This window comes from Carassius gibelio, chromosome A13 (genome assembly GCF_023724105.1).
Source record: "Carassius gibelio isolate Cgi1373 ecotype wild population from Czech Republic chromosome A13, carGib1.2-hapl.c, whole genome shotgun sequence".
In the NCBI taxonomy this organism is placed as follows: Eukaryota; Metazoa; Chordata; class Actinopteri; order Cypriniformes; family Cyprinidae; genus Carassius; species Carassius gibelio.
In genome coordinates this window covers 636,736-653,174 of record NC_068383.1, presented here as the reverse complement: position 1 = coordinate 653,174, position 16,439 = coordinate 636,736, and the positions used below count along the sequence as shown (strand labels likewise).

Below are 16,439 nucleotides of genomic sequence, written 5' to 3'. Positions count from 1 at the left end.
CATTTATCCTGTAAATACATGGAAGCTAATTTTTAAAAGATATTCCTTCTCAAAAGTTAAAGCAGCATTTCAACAAGAATCACTCAAAGGTTTGACAAGATTCAAACAGCCATAAAGTGTACGAAGACACCATACTCACTATACATACATATACTGTATATACTCCAGAAAATAAGTTACTCCTAATGTCAGCTTATTAGGAGTCTAATAGAAACCTGTCAACACAATCTGTATCTTCTATTTGGAAATGGAAAAAATACAAAATATCCATCATTCGGTCTCGTTCTGGAGCTGCGTGCAAGATCTCATCTGATGGGGTAAGGATGATCATTAAAAAAGGTGAGGGATCAGCCCAGAACTACATGAGAGGAGTGTGTCAATGATCTTAAGGCAGTTGGCACCACAGTCAGCAAGGAAACCACTGCCAACACACTACGCCGCAATGGACTAAAATCCTGCAGCACCTGCAAGGTCCCCCTGCTCAAGAAGGCACATGTACAAGCCTATTTAAAGTTTGCCAATGAACATCTTAATTATTTGACTGTTGACACCACGATGTTCTGAAGTCTCTGTGTTTTTAATTATGAAAGCAAAACTACTTTATGATATCTGCTTTGTCGTTCCTAGAGCTGATCCATGCTGGTCGCTGAGGAAATACATTAACTTCGCACTGTGGATCGCGGGATTGGCTTTCACATTGGACGAAGTGGAGTCCAGCCCGGGGTTGTCACATGTGGTTGTAGCAAGCCCCCAGCCGCTCCTTCGTTGAATCCACAAGCCGTTCCTAACTCTAGCCCCTGGCTGTCCCCACTCTGCTCACTCAGGCCCGCAGCCTGTTCCTCACTCGTTGCAAGGACAGTTCGGTTCTTCTGACTCACAGTCTGTAAATAAGTTTTTTATATTTAAAGAATTTGTCACTGATGATTTAAACATGAGATTTGAGCAGTGAAGAGTAGCGCTTGTCATTTTTCCGATCACAAATACAGACATGGTTTTATGTTTACATGGCACGATATGCAATGTAATGCCTAAAATACAGAAAAAGACATTATAATCAAAAATGTTATCCCCGTTGGATGCAACAAATGTCACGTTTGTAGTGGGTTAGAAACAATAATATGCAGTAATGTAAAATATTGTTTTTTGAACCTTAAACCACATAAACACGATGTATTATACCAAATATAAAAAAAAATAAAAATAATAAAAAAAAAAATTATAATCTTTTTAGCAACATCATACAACCCTTAAAGATCTGGTAATAATAATTATTATTATTATTATTATTATTATTATTATTATTATTATTATTATTATTATTATTATTATTATTATTATTATTATTATTATGTGTGTGTGTGTATGTATATCATATCACTTAATTTTTTGCTATCCTCAAAAAGTTTGCACTTCTCAGTTTGTTTTGGCAGTTCTAGGTTATGAGCAGTGTTGGGCAGTAGCGGCAGTAGTACATTTCTCAGTAGCTTGGTCGTAGCTTCGCTACTTCTTGAATCAAATAGCTTTTCAGTAGCGAAGCTCTTTTTTTACCAAGTAGTGCGGTAGCTTCCACACAAGCTACATTTTCGCAAGCATTTCTGAAGCTCAAACTCAAATCGGGAAATACAACTGCTAAGATCGCTGATCCTGGATCAGTAGTGACGCGACGGCGCTACTTCATCTTGTTCGTGTTTACGGTGGATAGCAACCAACCATCTTAATGATGCATTACCGCCACCTTCTGCTCCGGATGGTACCACTCCTTGGCCAGTCATGCAAAAATTATTTGATGAAATGATGGCATAGGATGAGGTCGGAGAACAGTTAATCCCGAGGAGTGAGTCGCCGTGGCCGTACCTCGACAAGTACATGACACTGACCGAGATAACAGAGAGAAAATATGTTTTCAGATGCTGCTTGTAAAAATAATCAGGGTCCCCCTTATGAAAGGAAAATATATTTACCAATATATTTCTTAAAATATATTGTGATATATTGTAATATATTATTTTCCCTTTTTATTTCTAATATTTTATATATTTGAATACATTTAATAATATATTGATGACACATATATTATATAATGTATTGCAAAATATACAAATGATTGCTGCTTTCAATATATTGCATTATATTGGAAAAAATAAATATATGTAAGAATATATGCCTAATATATTACATAATATTTTCCAATATACTGCAATATATTTTTGTTTCATTAGGGCCAGCCTGGCCATTTTTTTTGTACTGTTTGGAGGTCTTGCATTTTGTTCTGCAAAGTCCTACAGTATATTAAGCATGCCAATGCAACAGGTGCATACACTTACTTGTGCGCACATTGTTAATTACATGTATTTTGATTGTTTTTGTTGCCAAATTGATAAGGAACACAAAAACTATTAAACTAAACAATTACACCTGCCTATCTGTTTGACTGACAGTTTTACGCACTGAGATAGCATTGACTTAAATAAAATGTAATAAAACGTGTTCAACATAAAAATTTAATTTTAAAAGTAGCTTAGATGTAGCAAGCTACTGTTGATGTAGCTTAGCTTGCTACATTTCCCAGGGGGGTAGCTTCAGTGTAGTGAAGCTTAATTTACTGTAGAGTAACTGGTAGCTTAGCTCACTACATTTTCCAAGTAGCTTGCCCAACACTGGTTATGAGAATACCAGAACATGAAATGCTTCCAGTCCAGACAGGCACTTTGTTACTTTCTTTGTTATTTTCTTAGTGTATGGTTAAATAGATGTGAGGCAGCTCCACAAAACATTAATTACAGAGTTATTACAATGATGTAATTGCTGTTGGTTACTTTTTGAATGCTGAAAATTCTGTCAGTGTAAGTTAATAAGTGACTTTGATCTAGTGCAAGTCTGCAAGTGCAAACATGCCTTTTGGGACAGCCAAAGAATAGTGTGATCGCACCTTTACTTGCCCACTTCTGCTGTGAGTCTCATTGCTGTGAGAGACCGCTCTGGTGGGGAGACAGGTCCTCCACATCATGTTAAATTTACACCAGTGGCATACAGTAATAGACTTTAAAGGGTCTCTTGCTTCTTGATCCACACTTATTGGTAGGTTGGAGCATGGGGTACATGAGGATCCTGGGAAATATGATTATGGGTTCCGAATGTTGGAGATAATGGGGCACAGACCATGTGTCTGCATGATTACTATTGAAAAGATGACTGGTGATTCCAGTATTTAAATCTTACATATTACGTGATATGAGTATTTAACAGGATAGTTCACCCAAATTGTTTTGTTTGCTGTTCATTTATCCACCCCATCCAACACAGTGTCAGTTCACTTGTGAGTTTTCCCCAGTGCATATGTCATTATGGAACAGGAAGCTTGCACACCAGTGGTCGGTTGCACCAGCCAGACTTACTAGTTGTAAGACTACAGTTTGTAAGTCTAGGCTGGACGTAAAATCCGCTTTACGTAGTGATATGTTTTGAGATTAAATCTTATGCCAATTAAAAGTTAAGTGTAAAGTGAAAAGTCATGATCTGTATAGACATATTTTTTAGGATCCATGTCTGTGAATGAATTATTATTGCAGATGTTAACTGTAATGTTTGTGGTCTTTTTGGTAGGATAAACGATATATAGCAATCGTCAAGATCAGTGTAGGCTACCACACTGCTGATAATAATTCACCTGACACAATATATATTTCTGTAATTAATAATTAGTATTAGTTGTAGTCATTGCAGCATGAATTGCTACTTAGCTATCACCGGGTTGTAATGTGTCAGTATGGACATGCATCATCTACAATGGGCCTGGTTGTGCAATAGTTTTAATTGGTACAACGTTTAAATTTTTAGCGTAAAGCTGGGATGTAGCTAAGCCCACCTAGTGTATAGGGCATACACCCATTGTGTTTTTTTTTTTTGTTTTGTTTTTTTTTGGTAAAAACTCAATGTAACAATGTTGTAATTAATGTATATTGATAATTTCACTTCTTAATACCCCAATATATCTTCAGGAGTCACTGTATAATTGCATGTTGCCTATATATGCATTTTTGTCTCGCAAAGTGATGATCCCCATGAATTCTGTATGAATTGCCCAGGATCATGGTTTCAACTAAAAGTCTTTTTTTCTTCTACTTCTTTTTTTTTTTTTTAAATACTAACTATACTTAAAGGGGACCTATTATGCAAAATTCACTTTCACATGTTGTTTTGACATACATCTATATATGTCAGTGTGTGAACACAACCACCCTATAATGGTAAAAATCCACACTACCTTTAAAAAAAAAAAAGAAAAATACCCATAAGTAATAAGCAGTGACATCACATTTGTCACAGGCCCCGCCCACAAAAGTTGACAGACACTGCTGTTTAACATACATAGAACCACCCTGAGCGAGTTCACAGCAAGTTGTAAACAGTCCGCCATTGATGCACTAACGAGAATGTTTTCCAAGCACTTTAGGTGTTCTGTAGCTGGATTTTTGAATCTGCATAGCTCTCTCCATTTACTCCTGAAATCTGATCCACTGAAGACAAGGTGGATTCATTTTGATTTTTAAGAAAATGTTCCCTCAGCTCTACTGAAATTTGTTTATGTCTGTGCAAATCATTTACAGTGGACTGCTTTGTGAATGAGGATCAGAATAAAGCAGTTTTAGCACAAAAGTTGCCCCTGAAGGATGAAGCAGTGCCAACTGTTCATGATCTTGCACCCCTCCAGAGTCAGAGCGGAACTCCTTTCGGACAACATCTCCAGGACACTTCGCTCTTTATGACTAGTAAGCCAATTCTCAAATAACTACTATGATGTCTTTTGTTCTACCCGCTTAAATGATAGAAGTACTTGCACTGTCCAATCTATTAAGTCTGTGTCTGTTCCCCGAATAGTAGGGTCAAAGTACACATTTAATGTAGGATCTAGAAAAAAATCTTATCATGGCAGTTTTTAGGGCCAAGCATATTCACAAACTCATTGAAAGGAACCAAAATAATCCAATGCTTTTATTTAGCACATTGGCTAGATTAACAAATAACCAGATGCCGTCTGATTCAAATATTCCATCAACGTTTAATAATAATGACTTTTTGAATTTCTTCATTGATGCATAGATAACATCAGAAATACAATACTACAGTGTCTAATACTTCAGTTCCATCCATCACACCCAAAGATAAATTGCAGTGCTTTACAACTATAGGACAGGAAGAGCTTAATAAAACATATCACAGCATCTAAACCAACAATGTGTTTATTAGATCCTGTACCCATTAAATTACTGAAAGAATTGTTACCTGTAGCCGAAGAACCGCTTCTCAATATTATTAACTCGTCATTATCTTTAGGTCACGTCCCAAAACCAGTTAAGCTGGCGGATTTTTAAGCCTCTTATTAAGAAATCAAAACTAGATCCTAGTGAACTGGCAAATTATATGCCTATTTCAAATTTTCCATTTATGTCTAACATTTTAGACAACATTGTGTCTGCTCAATTGAACTCCTTCCTGAAAAAAAAAGAAAAAAAAAAAAAAAAAAAGAAAAAAAAATCTGTATGAAGAATTTCAGGTTTCAGACCCCACCATAGCACAGAAACTGCACTTGTTAAAATTACAAATGACCTGCATCTTGCGTCAGTTTGAGGCTGCATCTCATTGCTAGTTTTACTTGATCTTAGTGCTGAGTTTGACACCATAGATCATGACATACTCATAGATCGATTACAAAACTATACAGGTATTTAATGGCAGGCTCTAAGATGGTTTAGATCCTACCTGTCCGATCGCTACCATATTGTTTATTTAAATGGGAAGTCGACTCATTTATCACCAGTAAAATATGGAGTGCCACAAGGATCCGTCCTAGGTCCCCTTGTATTTTCAATATACATGTTGCCCCATGGTAATATTATTAGAAAATACTGGCTTAGTTTCCACTGTTATGCTGATGATACTCAGCTATATATCTCAACGAGACCAGATAAAACTTCAAAATTATCTAACCTTACAGAGCGTGTTAAAAATGTAAAAGATTAAGAAATAATTTTCTCCTATTAAATTCGGATAAGACAGGGATATTAATTATTGGACCAAAAAAAAAAAAAACTGTATACAGAATCTAGTAGCTACAGTTTGCAACTAGACGGATTTACTGTTACTTCTGGGTGTTATATTAGACAGCAACTTGTCTTTTAAAAACCATATATTCCATCTTAGAAACATTGCCAAGCTACAAAACATGTTACTGGTTTCTGATGCAGAAAAGCTAGTTCATGTATTTATAACCTCTAGACAGGACTATTGTAATGCACTTCTAAGTGGTTGTCCTGCATCTTTAATAAACAAGCTACATGTATTCCAAAATGCAGTGGCTTTCTTCAAAGTCAAGAAAATATTATCATATTACCCCAATTTTACAGTCTCTGCACTGCCTACCTATTAAGTTCCGTATCAGTTACAAATTATCACCATTTACCTATAAGGCCCTTAATGGTTTATGCTCCTGCATACCTAACTAGACTTCTACCATGTTACAATCCATCACGCTCCCTAAGGTCACAAAACGCAAAGTCCACTAAAGGAGGTAGAGATTTTTCACATTTGGCTCCCAAACTCTGGAATAGCCTTCTTGATAATGTTCGGGTTTCAGACACACTCTCTCTGTTTACATCTAGATTAAAAACATCTCTTTCGCCAAGCATTCAAATAATGCATCTCATAAATTGTGACTGCAGTTGCATCTGATCAAATGCACATTCTTACTCTTTATCCTTGGTTAAACTAATTAATTTTACTTTGTTGGAACAGCAGCTATGCTAATTATATCTCTATTTGTTTCTCTGTTTTGTCACAGGATTTAACTAGGATTTACACAAGCTCCAGTCTGGAACCAGAACACCAGAGAAGAGATGATGCCAACCCCTCAGAGGACTTCAGATGATAACCCTGAAACCCTGAAACAATAAACAGAACTAACAAATATTTCTACAAGTGTGATTGCATCATATAATAATTGTTGTTAATAGTGTTCATCGTCTGGTTGACTACGTCTTGTATTCATTTTTCTGAAAATTCACATATGCACATAAACTGATAGTCACCACTGATAAGCTACTACTAAATATTGTACAAACTTAATTTTCTATAAAGTTGCTTTGCAATGATTTGTATAATAAAAAGCACTATACAAATAAATTTGAATTGAATTTAATTTAATATAAAGTTTGTAATAGTGTAACACCAATGAGCGGATGGTATTCAACCATCTGTTCCATGTTAGTGAATCCTGACCCTGTTGACACATTCTACACTCAAAGACCAGAACGTGAGTTAAAGAAAAAACAAGGACTTTCGTTTTACAACCCTCTTACAACATAACTCACCACCCTGGGCGCCGCCATGACGGCAATGTCCTGGCGGGGATGAGAGTTATAACACCTTGGAGACTATCCAGAGATGCGATATCGAACTTCAAAAGGGAAGACAAACACCCCCCCTTCTCGATCGCACATTCCAGTGAAACAGACGCACACATTCATGAGACGCACACACACTCAAAAACAGGCACAAGCATTTTTGCTGGCCCATGGACCTTCTTGTACTAAAACTACCTCTAAATGTTTTTTAATGCCTCCCTTTTTGTGCTCAAATGTATGTATGCGGCATAGTGGAATATATGAATGTTACTGTGTGTTTAATGCAAACTTTAGATGCATTTAGTTAATAGTAAGTCTGTATTTTTGGATACGGGACTGGTAAAAGCCTAGTTCTTAGTGTCGGGATAATCGTAAAAACACGACTGTAACGAATCTTGATAGCAAATTACAAAAAGATGCATTGTTTCAGAGGAACGATCTTGCTTAAGAAAAATGTTTAACTTTGACATCGCCATAAATTAGACCAGTGGGCGGAGATCAGCAAACAAAGAAGATTTTTCCCGCCTTAGTTTGTTTACACTTCATTGGCTCATACTAAAAAAATAGGTGTAAACCTAGAGTTACTTAAAAGCTCAAGGAAACCTGTATTCTGGGCATTCCGCCAGAGAGAAAAGAGGATTCCCAGCTTTGCAACCGGACTTCAAGAAGTTCTCCGTTATTCTTCTTTACTTTTCGTTTCATTCTAAGTTTTCTTTATTGTCTGTTGATATTTGACTTCGTTCAATTGCCTTCACGAGCCAAACGAACTTAAGTCTAGTCATCTTTTGGCAAAGTTTACCTTCGCGTTAACCATCGAGCTCGCGTATCATCTGCTCTGGAAAGAACCACGCTGAGGCCGCACAGACCGGACAATTTGAGCGCAGCTACGCACAAGAGCCAGATCAAAGCAAGTACTTTCTTATATCGCAACTAAAATTGCTGTTTAAGGTTGTCTAGGCTATTCCATGTTTGTGAAATCATTCAATGACTTGGGGTCTCTTGCAAAGTTAACTGTTTGAAATTGCCACGCTGAGATTGCTTTTCACTTTCACTTTCTCTCCCTCTCTCTCTCTCTCTCTCTCTCTCTCTCTCTCTCTCTCTCTCTTTATCTCTCTCTCTCATTATTATTCTTGTTCATTTACCTTGTTTAAATTGTATTTTCGTTTTGCTATATACTCATATTTACTCCGTGTGAATTGTAGTTATGTACTCTTTAGTCTGTTTTTATTAAATCCTATAATTTGCTTGAATTGAATTGTTTTATTGCTCATTGAGATCGAAGTCCCTGAATCGTGTGATCTACGCTACGAGCTTTGTTTTATATGAATTAATTTTCAGTAATCTTAGTAGTACAGACACAGAAAATATTGTTTTTTCCTGATCAGAAGATTAATATTTCTTGGAGTTTGTAAGAAGGGTATTTTTATTGAATTTTGATAAGGAAGTCTAGCTTCCAGTTCGCTGGACGAACAGATTGTCTAGAGTAACTTAAATTAATTCTAGTAAAGGTTACCTTTAAATGATTAAATATTCCCTCTTTGGGTAATTTAATATTTGTAAGCAATAAGCACGTTATATTCATAGACTCATGAATATTCACTTCATTTGAGTTAATTATTCCCCAGAAAGTGATTGTTGCTACAATAGCATGCCATGCCATCATGAGTTATTATTTATCGAGCTGTGTTCCCGTCTGTGTAATTCATAAAGTGCATTTTTTATGCATAGTACAATCAGATGGCTGACATTTAAACCGAATGTGTTTTCTGTAAAGATAACAGGCTTGAACTAATAGCGTAGTGTTTATTTGCAAAGTCTAGCACCAGTATTGCTGGAGCTTGAGCTCTTGAAGCTCAACCCTCTTCCCCAGAGCACCAGCTCATTTGCATTTAAAGGGAAAGACACAACAATTTTGTATTTTGGCTCATACCCTAAAAGTGGCCATTTTAACAAGCTATGAAAAATTATCTCAAAGGTATTTTGAGTTAAAATTTCACATGCACACTCTGGGGACATCAGAGACTACATTTTGTAAAAAGAGGCATAAAAAGTCCCCTTTAAGAAAAATGTCACCTTTATTGTGGATGGCCTAAGGATGATTAAATTTAACAGCAAATTGTAATTGTTGGGTTAACTATCCTTTAAGATCATCATAGCTGAAACTCTGTGACCCTTACATCTGGTATTAAGATGCATTTTTGTCTATCCAGTCACAAGTGGACAACACTAAATACAGGTGTGAACAGGGTTTAAAACATTTTGAGCTTGTCCACTTTTCAGCACATCCAGAGGTATTTGACAACACATTTGATTGGATTTCACTCGTATGTGGATACTCATGTGGTCAAATACGTTTGAACGGCCACTAAAGACTGCCTCATCTCTGCTGACTGAGCTAATTCTTTAAACATCATGTTCATTTTCTATCCGTTAACTGACAAAATTAGAATGTTAAATTAGATTTAAATTAAATTACAATGAATAATGGATGTTTTCTCATTAAAAATAAATGTTTTTCTTTGCAGTGGTTTAGTACGGTGCCCCTAAGGTGGCATGGTTGGTTTACTTAGTTTTGCCGTGACCACATAATGAATGTGATATTGTGTCATGGCCATAAGATCATTTTGTAGAGGTAACAACATCCTTATGTTCTTATGTTGAGGCAACAACACATTTTTCTCGTGGCCACTAGTTTAATTTGTACACTAAGATGCATGACTATAGCAACCCGGGATTATCAGAGAATGGATTCATTCAAATTTTATTTTAAATCAGTAAATTATATTATTTATTATTAAGGGGTGTATTATGTGCGATAGTCAGCATTCAAATTAAGTTATTCATTAATAAAACGTTACATAAAGTGCATAATATAAAACATAAAAACATTTTTATCCACCATAGCTCATCAAGTCCATTAACTTATTGTGTTTTTCCCATATTTGTATATTAGGCTATTATTATTATAACTATTATCATTATACTAATATTATTGGTTATATTTTTATATTCGTTTAGACCCCCCCCCCCCCCCCCCCCCCACACACACACACACTTAATTTGGATCTCTTTACTTAACATTCTGAATACTTTTGTAAATAATAGCCTAGGCCACTGTAAATGCTCGACATGCCAATAAAGCATTGGTTAAGCTGACTAGAATTTTTGCTGGAATGCATTTTAAATTTAACATATATTTAATTTTATTTCAGCTCATAATTAGACCATAATTATAAAAAACTATAGTGTTTTGTTGAGGAAATAATAATTCACGTAGTTTCATTTTCAAGTTTATTTACCAATATTAGATTGAAAGATCAGAAAAAAACCCACATACACTGGCCCCCAGACCCTCTCTTCAAAAGAAATCAGGACAGAAGTGGTTGAAAGTGGACCAATGAGACAGATTAAAGCATCAAGTGTGAACTGAAATGTGTCTACTTTCTCTACTTGTGATCTGATTGACCAAAACACATCTTAATACCAGGTGTAAACAGGGCCTTTGGTATTCAGACACAGCTACTATCTGTGATGAACAGAATGATTGGGGTGCAAAGGAAATTATCTGCTGAAATTGCAAATCATGAAAACAATATGCTTTTATTCTATTGTACAATGGATTTATAACAAAAATAAAACTGAATTTCACACAACAAACTATCTTTATCACAGTTTATAATGCACAGGGCTCAGATAAACAAACCAACCAGTTAAAAAGCAATGCCAAAATAAATTATCATGACATAAATCCTTTTTTTTTTACTCTTAGTGTTATAGTACGCTATAATTTAAATGTATTTTAATGTTGAATGTGACAAAAGAGTAAATATGATTTTGTTCCTAGAATATTATCTTGAATAAAACAATTGTTGACCAAAATCTAAAAATAAATCAGTTTTATATTAATATGCGTCAGCAATTTAGAACTTGGTATGCATTATCATCTGTGTTACAAATGCTCACATCTCATAAACATGTTAATGTTGTAATCAGTAATTAATGCATAATTCTTTATAAAATGAAAAGTATCTAATTTAGTAAATATTCATTATATATTAAGTAACTACCTCAATCCTAAATTTGCTATTATTAAGTTTCCATATAGGTTTATAGTAGTACCTGGAATGTTCTATCTGCATTATTTCCTGCATAGTTAGTTATTATTGATGGAGAATTAGTTTAAAGTGACTAACGAGACATGATATTTTGCATGTTTTTATTTTTATTTATTTTTTAAAGAAATACCTGCATACAAAAATCTGTAGATATACTTAAACCCTTAAAATGTTGCAATATGAAGATACAGTTAGTAAGATAGTCGATATACATCAATTGATTTGTATGCCAAATAAAGGGAACTACACCTGGACTTTTTAATGGACTGACTTTTGCCCCTTCCTCCTCTTTTTTACACCACATCTATCCAGCATTCAGCAGAGACAGCAGCTGACAAACTCTATTTGATTTGGGCTGTCTCTGAGCAGAGTCCTCTAAAGCAGCAGAACTCATTTCAGTCCACTGAGTGTGTCAGTTACACTTCAAAGTGAAAGCTCCACAATGGCTCATATCTAGTAACCCATAGAAACATTCCAACACACAAAGAGCTTCAAAGAGCCTTGTAGCTGAGATTCCCACTCCATTGCAGCTGCCTGTATGAATCCATTTGTGTTAACATTGTGCGAACACACAGAAAATACTGAGGATTTAACCATTTTAAATTAAAGGAATTAAGCAATTTAACAAACCAGTTTGCAAGAAATGACAAATTTAGAATCATGTTTTAAAGATTAATATTATGACAAATATTATAGCAACATTTTCCAAGGTTTTTTTTATTTATTTATTTATTTTTTTTACTGTTGATTGCTATTAAAATAAATGTCACACATATTGTGAATATGCCGGTTTTTGAAGAAGCTCCAAAAAGGGTTTTTGTAATATGTATCAGTTTAGGACCAGGTTGCTTAAAAAGCTCAGATACGCATCATTATCCATTCAGCAATGGTCAAATTGCATTTTCCACTTGTGAGCTTTCCCAAAGAGGCATTTCAAGGAGATTCTAGGGAACATGAAATAAATGTTTGCTCCTAGACCGTTAAAGGTGTAATAACAACATTTAAAAGTACTAGGTGGTCATTCACCCTTAGTATTTTGTGACATGCTAAAGCCTGTCGAACATGAAATGTGATTTCCAGTAACAGTTTAATAAAGCAATGAAAGACCAGCCTGTCTTTTATCATGTTGCACACTTTCTCTGAACCAAAAAAAAAAAAAAAAAAACGATCTGAAGAACACCAAATGCTGGTTATGCCTATAAAGCACTTTCATAAGCAAGGCTGTGGAAATACTGAATGATTGCAAGTTCATACAAGCACTGCTCTTGGTACTCAGTATTGCCCCTTGTGTAATCAAGAATATTCTTATAAAATAATTTGATCATTTGTCCTCCAAAATAAATAACAATGTTTCCATGGCTTCACAAAAAGGCGAACATTCTGACACAGTGAGACACTGGATAATGATTGTTTTGCTTCTTTTCTTTTCACTCTGGCTTCGTGCTGCTGATTATTTAATTACAGTTTACACAGCCCCTTGGTCTGAATGTCCTGATATCCCATGGAGCAAAAACACTCATGGCATTTAAATGGTCAAATGCGATGATTTGCTTATTCAATCAAATCCAAAGAATTGGCAAGCACAGTCTTCATTAATGTTTGATTTCTGCTGAAAATACTAAGGGAACCATCTAGCACTGCAAAACAATGGTTTGTCAAATAACATAAGTATCTTGCCAGAGCTTGGATGCCCTGAGGGCATAAGCTATTGTCTGGCCAGGGTCACGATTCTTGTCCTCCTTTCTCTACTACTACTTTCTTCTCTGTATTATACTGACCTATAAACAAATATGAAAAGTAAATAAATAATAATTTGACTAACTTTTGACCACCGATCAAAATGCAAATATATGTATGAATTAAATTGTAAAGAGTGATAGACTGTAGATGCTTTGTACATAACTTTTGAAAAATATGTTTAATAGCTTTTAAAAAAGTAATAGGGACAAAATCCCGATTTAAACAAAGTGGGATTATGTCTTTCCCATTCCACACACAAATTACACATATGTCCTCTAGAGGCAATTTTTAAATAAAGCAATTTTATATAAAAAAAAAAAAAAATAATAATAAATAAAACAATTAATTATTTAAAAAAAATAATAATAATTAAAAATTCAATTGAATAAGGCACATTTCTACGTTACAGTAAACAACAGAGAGTTATATATATATACATACATACACACACACGCACACACACACATATACAGTATATATATATATATATATATATATATATATATATATATATATATATATATATATATATATATGTGTGTGTGTGTGTGTGTGTGTGTGTGTGTGTGTGTGTGTGTGTGTGTGTGTGTGCGTGTGTGTGTTTGTGTGTTTGTGTGTTTGTGTGTGTGTGTGTGTGTGTGTGTTTTGTTCACTGCACATTTCCTATAAGGAGCTGTTTGTGGTTTATGTTGCTTATTTTTACTGATGGATTTCCAAACATTTTCTAGTAGTAACTACAGCATTGCTATGTGATTGCTTGGGTGTTTTCTAAATGGTTCCTTAGTGATTCAAACATTGTCTATATATATATATATATATATATATATATATATATATATATATATATATATATATATATATATATAATTTGTTTTATTTATGTATTTATTTATTTTTGCATATATTAGGTATTCTTTTGGAGTTTTGCAATAATATAGTAATAATATAATACTATTATTACTATAATCTAACAATATAAACCAACCATTAACAGCTGTCAATGCAGCCACAGGGGATCGGTGTGTGAGAGTGCAAGAGAGATGTTAGAATAGCTTCTATGATTCTTGAGCTGGTGTGCATCTGTTGGGGGAGGGGTTCAGATTTTGGCTCCGTGTAGTCATGCAGTAAAGACATATTTCCAAAATTGTATGACCCATACTAAAGCCATATCTTATGAAGAGGCCCACTTGGTTCTGAAATTTCGTTGTTTTGTATTATAAAATAAACTTGCATTAGACATCAAACGGAATAATTATAAAAGCTTTTTTGAAAGAAAGAAAAAAATAAAAATAAAAATAAACATTACGTGGTTGGTAGATTTAACACAGGTGACCAAATCCCCATGGTATATCTCAGTGCACAAAATACTTCTGCCCTCTTGCTCAGCAGGTGCTGTAGCATTTAAATCCAAGCAGTCAGATTCCAATACTGTACTTTTGGTCTGTGCTGTTGGAATGGATTTTGTATAATGACTCAATCTAAGTTTATCCATTTATTTATTTATTTTATTTTTTTCTTGGATCACCATAGATCCATCCATGTCATATGGACATACGGAACAATCTTTTTTCCAGTTTAATAAAGACATATACTGGACAACAAATCTGGAATTTCTAAATTCTAATGGTTCCTGCAAGAATGACATATGGTGCATACTGTAATAAAGAAATATTTTGCATACTGTAATAAATAAATAAATACATATTATAAACGGTTCACATATTAAAATCTTGTTAATTTAGCATTTCTACATTCGATTTATATCATTTATAGCGTTACATTTCTGACAAAAGTATTTGAGTCTATACACCAAACGGAATCGACCAGGAGTATCACGTCGAGTAAAATATAGTATCACAGTAAATATAGTCGATATCCCTCCAGCGTGATGACACGTCGAGGTTAAAATGAAATAAATTGTTGAGCAACAAGTCAATACTGAATCGAATAAAAAAGAACCTACTACGAATAATTATATATATATCAAGTTGCAATGGTAGGCTACTTCAATGTATTCCATTAGTTCATGATCCTTTCGAGGGGGAAAAAAAGCGCATGCGACCGCTTTGTGCAGGAGTGTCGCTTACCTGAGTCCGAATACCTCGGCCTGGCAAGGTCTCGGAAATAATAAATGAAATCCAAACAGTTTTCGTTCTGAACCTCCCCCTTAGAACAAAGATCCGATAAGAGTTCTAGTGCTTTTTGACAAATCTCGTCCTCTCTGTCGACAGGCATTTCCCACCAGCATCCTTCTGGATTGTGGAGCTTCTAAAGCGCAATCCCCCCACAGAGAAACATCATCTCACGGACGGCATCCCACGCTCACGGACAACCCCAGCATTCTGTAAGGTTTTTGTTGTTGTTGTTGTTGTTTGTTTTTTTCTCCTGTCAGGATTTATACGACACGGTGAAGTTCTTGCGTGATGTGAAGCCAATTCGCGACTCGAGTGGAGTCAGAACTGAAAAGCCACCGGTTGAATCACATGCGCGAACGGATGTGTGGGGCGCTCGCTGTCCACGCTCGCCGTGGTGCTGAAGACAGTGCGCATGCGCACAGCCTGATCGCCACGAAATTACTCATCAGCAAGAGCTTAATCATTCAATTTTTTTTTGGTCCAAAGCGAGTATTTTACTCATTTAAACAAGAACTTACCTGATTTATGGTCTGGTAATTTATTCATTATCAGTATGGGTGGCAACACGTGTAACAATGTGAAATAAATTAAATATCTCATTAATTTAAATAAAGAATGTTGCAGATAACTGACAGAGATCCACAGCTAATTGATGGTCAGTTTATCAGTGTTTTTCTAGCAGTCTAAATGATGAAACAGCCTCATGATTTGTGGAAGAGAGAGAGAGAGAGAGAGAGAGAGAGAGAGAGAGTATGTGTCTGTGTATTTTCCAGTTTTTAGATTTAACAAAGAAAATTATGCATCAAATTTTCAGCCTAGTATATCTGTGACAACATTGATTAATACTGTGCCAAAATAAAACATCTTTGTTTTTTTGTCTCCCTCAGTCCGCTATTTCCAAAAGTCTGTCTTACAGTGACATTGGGGTGTATAAGCCCAGTGTGTACAGAAGTGAACAGACCTTGTCCAGAACCGATAATGAAGATTCATGTACCTTGGTGGAGAGCAAAGCCTTCATCACATACATCCTTTAGGAAAAAATGCATCAT

General features: G+C 35.1%; 1 protein-coding gene across 1 annotated transcript in view; it reads right to left on the bottom strand.

Annotated features, from left to right (window-relative positions):
* The window catches only part of LOC128025804 (synaptotagmin-9-like), a 28,481-nt gene extending 12,715 nt beyond the window's left edge, over positions 1–15,766 (bottom strand). Inside the window, exon 1 of the mRNA XM_052612325.1 lies at positions 15,343–15,766. Coding sequence (XP_052468285.1) covers positions 15,343–15,490 — 148 coding nt within the window. The 5' untranslated portion in view covers positions 15,491–15,766. The remainder of the gene's footprint in view (positions 1–15,342) is intronic.
* Positions 15,767–16,439: the final 673 nt, after the last annotated feature.